Consider the following 12,182-nt stretch of genomic DNA (forward strand, 5'->3'; position numbering starts at 1 on the left):
ACATTTTGTTATTCCCTTTGGATGGGAAGGGTGCTTTTCGCTCAGCTCCCAAACTGCACAAGTGCAAACCAGGGACTGGGGAGCTTTGGTCAGGAAGGTATGGAGATCATGATGTGGAGTAAGATGCAGGCCTACTACAACTTTGTTTCTTCTGGAAAAGGACACTGTGATGTTTGTGTTGCTACAGGGTAGAAGATTCTCAGAAAGTGAAAGGCAACACAGTGAAAACATAGTGAGGGAGATAAGGAAATGCATCTTGAAATGCATGACTGTGGGGTCTGCTGCTGTAAAGAGCCTCACAAGATCCAGAAGGACTCCTGTGAATAGCTAGTTTATCCTGAATTGTTATATATTAAAAGGGATTGCAAACCTTCTCTGACTGACTTTTGAACCCAACTCTAGAAATCGTTTTTAGACAGGTAAAGAAACCTCTGTCGTTTTCTGTGTTTTCTTCTGTATTCACTGGATCACAGTCAGGGATAGACTGGGAACTGTATGTCTTGTTCCTCCTCATAATCCCAGTTATTGATGTTCCTAAGTGACACCCCGTTATGAGATGTGTCTGGAATCATAAGGTGCCATATTCGTGCAGGACCGATTTCAATATCTGATATGTGCAATCAACAAGAGAAATAGCCTGTGTTGCATTGAACACTCTGCAATAATGTATTGCCTCGTGGAACATTAGCAAGAGGAGCAATAATATTATCAGAGTAGCATTTGAGTGAGTCAGTCCTTCAGGCTCTTGTGTGTTTTTTATCTTTTTGCTCATCACCACCACAAATCCTTCCCTTGTGCCATCATTTTCGGAGTGGTAGATTTGTCCAGGCAATGACAGCAGCACAGTGACAGTGCCAGATAATAGCAAGCAGGCCCTGGATTGTTCTCCAGTGCTCTTGTGCTGATGGAACCAGCAGAGGTGGTTAAATCTGCTTTATCCTTTCAGTGAGGAGGAAGGGAAAAGTCCACTTTGTGATGACAGTGGTCGTTGTACAAAAAACCTACTCCACAATGCATTTCTCCAATGATTATTACGTATATATATTATAAATATATACATATTGCTGTGAGAGTGGGGAGGCCCTGGCACAGGATGCCCAAAGGAGCTTTGGCTGCCCCATCCCTGGAAGTGTTCAAGACCAGGTTGGATGGGGCTTGGAGCGACCTTGTCTAGTGGAAAGTGTCCCTGCCCATGGCAGGAGGGTTGGAATTGGATGATCTTTAAGGTGTCTTCCAACCCAAACCATTCTGTGATTCTGTGATTATTCTACATTTTCAGAGGAAGGAGGAAAAATACTCATGTTTTCTCCCTGCTTTTGTTTTTCAGATCCGTGTGGACGGCACCACCAAGAACACCCTGGAGTATGAGATTGTGCAGGTGGTGGACACTGGCCCCATCCTGAGGGACATGGCCTTCTCAGTGGACCACGAGCACCTCTACATCATGTCTGAGAAGCAGGTAAGAAACTCCACCAGTCCTTGGTGCTTTGAAAGCTTTTGGCTCCATCATTCTGTGGACGTCAGGACTGCACGTGAAGTTCTGACAGTGACCACAGTTCCTACAAAGATGTGCTCTGTCATTGATCTCATGGTTTTTCGTGCTCAGAAACCATTGCATTTATAAACTGATGCAATATTTAGGGACCAGGGGCAGAGAACTAAGAGGGCAGAAGCCCCCCCCAGCGTTGCTTTGTGCAGTCCACGTCCTGCTGGCTGCATGACAAGGAGCTGCTGCTGCATCTGCTGGTACCACACTGCTCTCCACCCCCACTCAAACTGTGGCTGCATCTGCCACAGACATGGAAAAGTGTAATGCTGAATCATTTGGCTCCAAGGGGAGTTTTTGGAGAGGCTGGGGCCTCTTTGAGACGCAGTGATCAAGAGTGCAGGGCGCAACCTGCCAGGGTGCAGGCCAAGTTTCATATGATGTCCCTGTTGTGTTATTTGTGTTATTTTGCAAATGCTAACAGCCAGATCCCAGGGTAGGATCAATCTGGGTGTTCAGCATGGAAGTCTGGATGATTTCAGCAGAATGCTTGGCCTTGAGAAGTTTGCTGTTGGGGTGGGAGGAGGAGGAACTACTTTTGCATGAAAAAATCCACTGTGTATAATTAGACTTGTGGACGTGCAGGGTCACTTGAGTTATTGTAACTGGTTTATTCAAAAATGCTCATGAGGGGCTCTAGCTCTGCAGAAATAAAGGGAGCAAAGAAGGACTGTGTTGGGGTGATGGCAGGTGCCCTACAACACCACTTCAGTGGAGGTCACCAGTCCAACTGAGACCCAAACAGATGTTCCAGGATTCATTGAACCCTGGCCTTGGACTCTGTAAGCACCACCAAACATAAAACAACCACCTGATATTCTCCTTATTGTCTTTATGGATGGCCTGGAGGACACCTGCCACCTTCAGAGCTGTGTGATTTCCTCCCAATATCACCCAGTTCCCTAAAAACAAGGTCCCCCCCAGGACGTGCTGGGTGCTCCCACCCTCTGACAGCACCAGTGGTCAACAGTCAGTGGCCTCAAGGATGGGGATGGGGCACAAAATCCCCTCTTCTCATCCACCCCCGTGGCAGTTTTACCACCCACAAATTCCTGCCTTAAAAAGGCCACGGTGAATAATCATTTCCTCCTCACCTGCCACGTCTTTATGGACCTTCCTCATATCCTCCTCAGGTGGCTGTTTTCCAGACCGTGGCTAACAATGGAATTATTAACCTTTACCTAAGATAAGAGGTGTTTTCTCCTGACCTGTAAGGAGATATATGAGATATTTTGGAGGGAGGTGTTCAAGAGGGTTGCTGTGATCCAAGGGCTCAGATGTGACAGGCTGGTAGTGCTTCTCCACATACACAGTAGGGAGGTTATATTTGCCAACCTATGAGTATCATTTCTTCTGTTTGAACCATTTCATTTGAAGTGTTTTGTGCCTCTGTGATATCTCTGACCATTTCTCTCTACTGTGGATATTTATACCTAAAATTTGGTAAGGGGGGGGGAGCAACTCTGTACATTCCTCCTCATTACAGAGGCTGTGAGATGTCATAACTCAGGAGAACAGGACATGATGACAGGGCTGCGGTTGCTTTCCAATCTGCTCCATTCTGGGCAAGAACTGGATGTCATCTCCAGTGCTGAAGTGAAAACAGTCCCAGTCACCTGCTGGGAGGGGGTGGGAAGCTGGAGGCAGGTGATGCTTGAGGTTCTGTGAGGCTTCGGTCATGACACCGTTCCTTTTTCATGTCCTTTTACTGTGTGGGCCCTTTGTCTTCTTCTTCTGCATAGAATGGAATTCCTTGGGGGTCACAGCCCTTGAGCATGTTGATATGGCAATAACCAACCCACTGATTTCAGATTTGCTCCATGTCCTTTTTGTGCAGGTCCATTTGGCGCCAAGTCACCTCAGATACCACCCCTGGCTTTGTATGGCCCTTCAGATTTACAGAGACAAGATGTTTGGCTCCCTTGGGCTGGTTGGGCCCAGGAACTGTCTCAAATCTCTATAGGAAAGGCCAGTGGGACAGCAATGTTCGATGCCTCACTTCCTTAAAAAATGAAATCTGGAACGAGAGGAGCAATTTGATTTTTCTCCAGAAAGTTCTATGAACATATTCTTGCTGACATGGTGACTACCTACACATCCCTGACCCTTAAACAGGAGTGGGTGCATTTTGTGATTGGCTAAAGCACAAGCTTAGGCACGTTTTTATGGGGCCCCAGATTGTTGATGGAGCCCTGCAGAGAACTCAGGAGCCCTGAGTCCCTGTGTGATTTATTCAATCATCTCCTCCCACCCTTCTTCGAAGCTCATGGGTGTCTCTGTGAGAGAGGTTAGTGAAAAGGGCAGGGACTGTTGTTATTTAAAACCTGATCCCATTTTGTGAAACACTCAATGCTACAGAAGCCTTTGCCCAAGTCTGATTTTATCAGAGGCGTAGCAAGTGATGTGAGTGACAGAGCTGCCACCACAGCAGTGCAGTCACTGCCTGTGTGCTCATGATACAACACATTTCAAGTGCTTGAATGAATTAGCATTTGTAGAGCCTTGGTGGCTGAGAGTGGGTGCAGGGGTTGTGCTGGAGTCAGGATTAGGAACAGCTTGGCCTTGGGGAGCAAATATCCCATCCTCCCTACAAGCCATGTCGTACAGATCTTTTCATAACTGGATGAAGATCTGACTTATCAGAGGTTTTCACTGCCCACAGTGCTATTGTGAGGCCCTTGGAGATGAAGGACAGGAGGGTGATGGCTTGGCCTGACCTTTTTAAAGATAGACAGGCTCCAGGACTCGTCCCATCCCTGGGGAAGGAGGAGGTTTCTCCTGCCTCTGTCTGCTGGGCTCAACCCTGTCTGCGCCCCAGAGATAAGAGTGGTTCTGTTGGCTGTATATTTGCTCCATTAAAAGCTGTTTTCATAGAATCATGGGATCATTAAGGTTGGGAAAGACCCCCAGGACCATAAGTCCAACCTTTGACCGAATACCACCACGCCCATTAAACCATATTGGGAAGTACCACATCCACTCATTTTTTGAACACTTCCAGGGATGGTGACACCACCACCTCCCTGGGAAGTTTGTTATAACATCTGGCCACTCTTTCAATGAGGAAATTTTTCCCAGTATCCATCCTGAACCTCCCCTGGTGCAACTTGAGGCCATTCCCTCTTGTCCTGTGACTGGTTGCCTGACAGGAGAGACCGACCTCCACCACACCACAACTTCCTTTCAGGTAGTTGTAAAGAGCAGTAAGGTGCCCTTGAGCCTCTTTTTCTCCAGGCTAAACAGCTGCTTTCATAGGATTTATGCTTCAAACTCTATGTTTTTGCCAGTCTTGGCTCCATCGCTCACCAGTCCTCAACAAGAATAGAAGCCCCAGTGATAAAGCCAATTTCTCCAGCTTGTCCCAGTCCTATCGTGGCTCTGGCAGTCCCAGCAAGGCACCTTTAACCCAAAACACCTTCAAAGAGCTGTCACTATAAATCAGACTACAAGAAGCAGCTTTCTTGTGCTACCAAAAACATATATATATATATCTATCTATATCTCTATATATATCCCCTGACCTTTTTTAAGGTCAATTCTGCATGGGAGCACTTTCCTCAGTGCACTTGGGGGTCCTTGGGTTGCACATGGGGGTTTTCATTGGGAGCTGAACTCCCTGGGCTGCAAAGGGAACAGGGAACCCAGCTCAGCCTTGTGGTCTGTGGCTGAAACAAGTTCTCCCTTGCAGCTCCTCTGAACATCAAGGGGTGACAAGCAGCTCTTGCCCACTGTCAGCCATGAAGTGCTCTTGGGAGCAGGATGCCACAGCTTTTCACCATCACAGGGGCTCCATTATATAGAAATACATATTTTATAGAAAGAGTGATTCAAAGAGAGAGGATTTGTCACTGAAACCCAGAGACAGGGTATATAAAGGTCCCATGATTTTACAGAGATGTGGCCATGTGTGGGTTTTAGGTGTGAATGTGTGTTTCAAGTCCCTGTTGATGGAGCAGGGAAAGGTTGGAGCACACATGGGATCTGTCTTGATTTATCAGGAGATCATCCACTTAGCTCCAGCTTTCACAAAGGCTCTGAGAGAGGTACAAGTCACTAGACCATGTTGCTTCATCCAGCCTGGCCTTGAACACTTCCAGGGATGGGGCAGCCACAGCTTCTCCAGGAAACCTGTGCCAGGGCCTCCTCACCCTCACAGGGAAGAATTTCTTCTTAATATCCAATCTAAACCTTCTCTCTTTCAGTTTGAAGCCATTCCCTCTTGTCCTGTCACTCCATAGCCTTGTAAACAGCTCCCCTCCAGATTTTTTACATCACTGGAGGCTTGGACTGTTTCTTTTTCCTTTTTCTGTTTCTGATGTGCAGACCCCGAGGAACACTCTGCCTCACAGGTTGATCCAAGGGGATGAGGAGCAGATGGCAAGTGCTGCTGGAGGAACAGGAGGGTCTCTGCTGCAGTGTCTCTGCATCTCCCTCCCCATCACACATGCACAGACTCCTGGGCTCCCTCTTCCTCCTCTAATCTCTGAATTTCTTTCTCTTCCCAATTGAGAAGCCCAAGCCTACAAGCTCTCTAGAACTCTCTGCAGGGATTGAGATAATTCTTTCACCCCTTTCCCACTCACCCTGTCTCTCTGTCTGATCCCATCCCTCCTTATGGCCCTGTCCTCTCATTTGCAGGCTTGCACTTGCTCCTCCACTCCTGGTATCCCTGTTCCTTTGCTCTCTCTCCTCTCCCAGCATCCCCCACACTTCTGTCTGGCCGTGCCTCTCTGCTTCCTTCACACTCAAGCATTGACACACACACACAGAGCTCTCCATGCCAGGAGGTGCAGGATGCTCATTTCCCTTGTGTGGCTTTGGATTAGCCCTTGGAAGGTCACCTCCATCACCCCCTAAATAACTGTTTCAGCATGTTGGACTCCTGGGTCTCTCCCAGTGCTGGGTGTGTTTTGCAAAGCTGATGCGGAACCTGGAAGCAACTCCAAGACAAAGGAATCCCAGCTCTTCCCTTTGATACAGAGGGATCAAAGGGAAGAGCTGCAGAAGGTGAACTTAAAGGCTCAAAACACAGAAGGCAAATGGTAAGAGGCCCCAACTTCATATTATTTAAATCCCAAGGCTTTGAACTTCCTATTACTTCTGTTTTACTGGTGCCTAGGGAAGACTGTTCTGCAACCAGGTTCTGACTAACCTTATGTTACTTATGAGCAACCTGGAAGTGTCCAAGGCCAGGTTGGATGGGGCTTGGAGCAACCTGGTCTAGTGGAAGGTGTCCCTGCCCGTGGCAGAGGGTTGGAACTGGATGATCTTTAAGGTCCCTTCCAACCCCAAACCATTCTGTGTTTGACTCAAGGGAGGAGATTTGCAGGTTTGCTCCACGTAGGTGAGTCGGCTTCATGCTCCAGAGGAAAGCTGTGCTTCTTCCCTGAAAATTAGCAGAAAGCCATCCCCAGTCTGGGAATAAATCACATCTGTGCAGTGCTATCATTCCCTAAAACCATTCCAGTGTGTCTGAGGTGAGACTGGTAGGGTCATGCGTAGCAGAAGCAGATGGGTATTTGGGAGGCTCTTTTAAACTTTGCCAGTGAAATATCAAATAAATATGTACTTCTACTAAAGCGTGGCAGGAAGCACATTTGGTAAAAATTAAGTAACAGTGCTGCAAATCATGTTGACAGGCTCTTTTTGGCCTTTCAGTGTGTGTTTCTCATTAAAATGGAGAAGGCTTCTACCTATTTGTCTCCTGAGATTTATTCTTCTTCCCTTTGCCGCTGAGTCACTACCAGCAACAGAATTATTGTGTGCAAATTAGCTGCCAAAGAAGAGGTGGGGACTGGCCAGTTTACTTCTGATTTCATGACCACTGATTGAAATCTTGTCTGCTGCTTACATTATCCTATCAATTAGTTAACGCAATCGTTAATAACTTTGTTTAATCACAGCTTAATTTCTCCAAATGTGGTCTTTGCACATGATATCAAGTAGCATTAACTCCTAGGTTTGGAACGGCTGTTTCCAGGGGATTGTCAATTTGAGGCTGTCCCCAGAAACACTGGCTCAAGATCACAAGTTTTCAAAATAACTCAAGAGGGTTTTTTTTCCTTTTAATTTGCATTCGTTTGTTTGGGAGCCATCAGGTTGTGTGCAGACCATGGTTTTTTTTCATCATTGGGCCAGAACCAGGAAAGACAGAAATGATCTTGTTTGGAAATGGAAATTGAGATTGTCTAATAGGTGTGACTTTTTGACCTGGGGATTTAAAAGCTGCAGAGACACCCAGAAACTGTAAATTTTGCCGCTGTTGTTGCAGATCTCTGTAATTTCTGTAATTCAGCTCTGGTCTTGAAGTATTGAATCTCAACTTGTAGAGGGGTTACTGTGTGTATTGATGACCACTGTGCACACCCACTCTTTGGAGTAATCAGGTCTTCTGCAGGACCTCACTAACCAACTTCTGGAAGGGTATTGGCAGCATCATCTCTTCCTTGGAATAACTGTTAGGAAGTTAGGAAGAAATTATTTACTTAGAGGATGTGAGGCACCAGAAAATGGTGCCCAGAGAAGTTGTGGATGCTCCATCCCTGGAAATGTTCAAAGCCAGCTTGGACAGGGCTTGGAGCTACCTGTTCTAGTGGAAGGTGTCCCTGCCCATGGTAGGGGGTGGAAATAAATGGTCTTTAAGGTCCCTTCTAACCCAAACCCTTCTATGATTCTATAATTGGCTGTTCCTAAACCAGACTGACATCCTAGGTAAGATCAGGGCCATCAGAGCTTATAAGAAACCCAAATCATGGGTTGAAGTTCACAGTCTTGTAAAGATGCGTCACATTCATCACCCTCTAAATCCCCAAAAGAAGAGGGCTCCAAAGCACCCATTTCCCTGCCAGCTGTCCTGCTCTCGAGCAGTCCTGCACAAAACAGATAGGGAAGAGCAGTTCCTCGAGTTCAGTCAATCCCTATCAAGCCAATGAGTGTAATCCCAGTTGGCAGCAAAGGCAACTTTTTGTTCTCTTTGATTGTTCTTTCCTGCTCCTGAAACACCCCTCATTACCCTCAGTGATATCAGAGGCTGAACTCAGCTCTCCCTTGCATTTGCTTTCACCTAATTAAGGGCCTGTTAAATAAGGTCAGACGCCCTCTGAGAAATGACTGCATGGATGGAAAATCCCGCATGGATGCTCAGCTCAGGATGGAAAAGACACTGTGTGAGTGCCTGTGTTTCTCAGCCAAGAATGATAAAAGTGGTTTGGCCCACTGGCAAAAACTGCAGCACATTGAGCTGCCGACTCTTTTGAAAAAATTCTTTATCAGCAAAAGGCATATTATTGCAAAAAAAAAAAAAAGTCACCATTTGGCTTGATTTTAACTCATTTGCTGCTGGCACGGGGGTATTTAGGAGTAAGAAGGGGTGGGATAATTCATGGAGTAGGGAGTCCCTTAACCTCTGTCTGGGTTGGTTGTGTGTTCCAGCAGGGATAAAAATAACTCCAAAAGCTGAGATGAGTAGGTGAGGAACTGATTCAAGGTATTGGAGGTGTCCCAAATGAGCCATTCATGGCAAGGGAAGAAATTCCACCGGGGGCTGTCTCCATCCCATGAGATGCATGGGTATCTGGAATTTCATCTCCCACTGTCCCCTCAGCCTTGAATTAAGGCTGTCCCTTTTCACACTTGAATTAAGGCTCTTTTTATGCTTTGGAAACACTTTCAAGAGCCAGTTGATGCTGTATTCAAGTGCCCCACTTTGCCCTAAAACCAGCACTATGCTTAGTGCACTGGAAAGGAGGAAAGGTTTGGAGTTGAGAGACAGTCCAGGATTTGGGAGACTCAGTCTCATTTCCTCATAGAGTCCTTGCACTGTCAGACACATGGTGGGATTGTTGGGGTGTCCTGTGCAGGGCCAGGAGTTGGACTTGATGATCCTTGTGGGTCCCTTCCAACTCAGGATGTTCTAGGAATTTATGATTCTATGACATCAGCTGTGTGCAAACCACTGCAGCTCCATGTGTCCTGTAAGTACAGAAGATATCTCCAAAGTCAGGACCTCTTCTGGAACTCTTTGTAACACCTGCCAGTGACTACTGGAAACTCAGCTCTCCTCCTGACACCTGAGGTTGGTGTGCCTGCCCTGATGAGAGCTGCAAGGCTTTGCTGGATCCCAAAGCTCAGAGGGACTTTTTCTCAGTTACCATCAGAAATCCAGCCTGAGCTTTGCTGGGTATCAGAGAGGGAAATGCTTCTGGAGACAATAATTGTCCTCTTTGTAGCCCCCCTGTAGATGAGTCAAAGCTTTCTTCATCCCATACAGAGGAATACTGACAGATCAGAGTGTCCAGATCACCCCTGGGCCAGGATTTGGGGTACACTTCTATCCACATGGGTGCATTAACTCAATTTAGTGCCTGATCCAGCCTTTCACCCTACAAGACCTGTGTTCAGGCATGGTGGTGGTGTGTTTGTGCCTGAACTCTGCAGCTGTGCCCTCTTCTACATGTTCAATATTTGAGGGGAGAACTACAGCTTTCACAGTGCCATCTGTGGATCTGCATTTGGCTTGAACTTCAGCTTGAACTAATGTCAGCATTCATCTCTTGGCTTGCCAAAAAAGCCATCCCCATGCCAGCATGGTTCCTCCACAGGCTGCTCAAAGCAGCAGCACAGGAGCTGGAGGGTGCAAAGAGGCTTTCCAAGGTGCTGTGCTCTGCAGAGGATGGTTTCATTCATCCATGGGACTCCTTGCCTTTAAGTATCCATGTTAGGGACACAATTGTAAGGGGGTCAAGACATGAGGAATGAGGTGGATCATTCAGTTTAACCAGGTCTCCTTCCTCCTGTACTATGTTTTTTTAAGTGGGAATATTTGGTTCTCTAATTCATGGGGCTCTGCCCACAGCTACCCCCTGCCTTGCACAGAGGACGAAAAGTAAGGCTGGAGGAAGGAGTGAGCAACAGCCATAAATGCAAAAAGCATTTGCAGAGTCATTCCCGGGGTGAGAATGGCAGGGAGTATCGATCCTCAGGAGCGGGTGACAGGTGGGAAGCCATGCAGACGTGTCCCCTGGGGCACTGAGCTGCCTGACACGTGGAGTGCAGGTCACCTGGCACTATTGATTGTGGTGCTGTTCCTCCGTGGAGTCACACACAGGCTGCTCAGTAGAGCTACAGAGCTGTTCAGGGAAAAGGATCTGGAGTTAAATGCATCCCTCTCATGTTTTAAACAACAACAAAAAATATCCACCTTCGTCTCTGAGTCCTGCCAGGCTGGTAGGTTGTGGTTTCAGCTAGGAATAGGTCAGAGTATTAAGGGCAGCTCAAGGAATTTAGCTGGAAATCTGAAAATCTCCACCCTCCCTTCCCCCAGCCCCTGACCCTGTAACAGACCCAGAAGAAGGGGAGAAGAAAGAGGAAGCCTAAGAAGCTGGTGATTACATGTGAAGCCTGGCAGATCTGTAATCCTGGTCTCCATTAAACATCTGTCTCCTCCAATCTCCCTGACAGCCAGGTCTCCTCCTCTGGCTGCCTCGCACAGATCTCTCCTTTGCAGGTCACTGGAAAGCACAGCTTGTTAATCATCCCCTGGCTTTGGTTATTCCACACCAGCCCAGCCTGAGAGGGAGGATCTGGGCAAGGCAGTGCCCATGGCTCAGGGGCACAGGCACTTCCACACCTCTTGGGTTTAAGCTCTTAAATTGGACACATCCTTGAGTGCTTTCCCGGATCGGTGCCTGGTGGCTGTCTGGGACTGTTCCCTTAATTACTGCATTTTAAACATGCTTCAAAAGTTGTTTCCATTACAGGCTCATGTGCCTTATTACTGTCTTTGAAGCAAGTATTTGCTCTCTTGGGGCTTTTCCCTTGCACCACAAGTGCACAGAGTTATCATTTTCTAATGCATATTCTGTTTTTCATGTGATGCCTCAGAACTCCTAAGCACGCCCCATGTTAGTGGGGATTAATAGGAATTTCATTGTCAGACTCAGGGAAAACTGTGCTCCAGAGTTTGCTGTGTCTTCTGCACTCATGGCTTTGAGTCTTTCTTGCTTTAAGGCCCCTGTTAAATATCTTTCATCAGTTTATATTACTTGATATAGTCATTATCATCATAGATGTGTGCAGTAGGAACAGGAAAATGAAATCCATTCCAGAACCTGCCCTTGAAAGGCAAACTGGCTTTTATGTTCTTTTCTATTAAAAAAATAACTTTAAAGTCATACTGTGATTTTTTTTTCCGAGGTTTGTGGTTTTATTTCCAGTCTTTGTGATTTTCCAGTTTGTGATTGGAGACAACTGTACTCAGCTACCCTGAAAATTATTTTCTTGTTTCATTTCCTAACTGGATGAAGAAGTAGTGAGAATCCTTGAGACCTAAATTAGTCTGTCTTGCTTTGTTGGGTTTTTTTGTGTTTTTTTTTTTTGTTTTGTCCTTTAGAAAGATATTTTGAACCAGCAAGCTGAGCACTTGGTCAATACTTTGTTGTATAGGGTATATCTGTATTTTTGTTGGTAGTGTAAGCCTTGGCCTGCTCAGCAACTTGTGTTTGGTTGGTTGGGAAGATTTGAGGGGACAGAAAAATCCACACACCAAGTTGTGTGGATAAATCGGTGCCCCTTCAGTGGATGTTGCACATGGACATGACAATTCCTCTGCCAAATGTCCCCCATGTCATTGCCTGAA

The 12,182-nt window shown here is 46.6% G+C and overlaps 1 protein-coding gene across 1 annotated transcript in view; it reads left to right on the forward strand.

Moving 5' to 3' along the window:
- The first annotated feature begins 1,333 nt into the window (after positions 1-1,333).
- LOC103760116 (plexin-A4) overlaps positions 1,334-12,182 on the forward strand; it is a 225,462-nt gene continuing 214,613 nt past the window's right edge. The window contains exon 1 of the mRNA XM_018083606.2: positions 1,334-1,459. Coding sequence (XP_017939095.1) covers positions 1,409-1,459 — 51 coding nt within the window. The 5' untranslated portion in view covers positions 1,334-1,408. The remainder of the gene's footprint in view (positions 1,460-12,182) is intronic.

The sequence above is a fragment of the Manacus vitellinus genome, unplaced genomic scaffold, assembly GCF_001715985.3.
Source record: "Manacus vitellinus isolate BGI_N305 unplaced genomic scaffold, ASM171598v3 scaffold_65_pilon, whole genome shotgun sequence".
Taxonomy (NCBI): domain Eukaryota; kingdom Metazoa; phylum Chordata; class Aves; order Passeriformes; family Pipridae; genus Manacus; species Manacus vitellinus.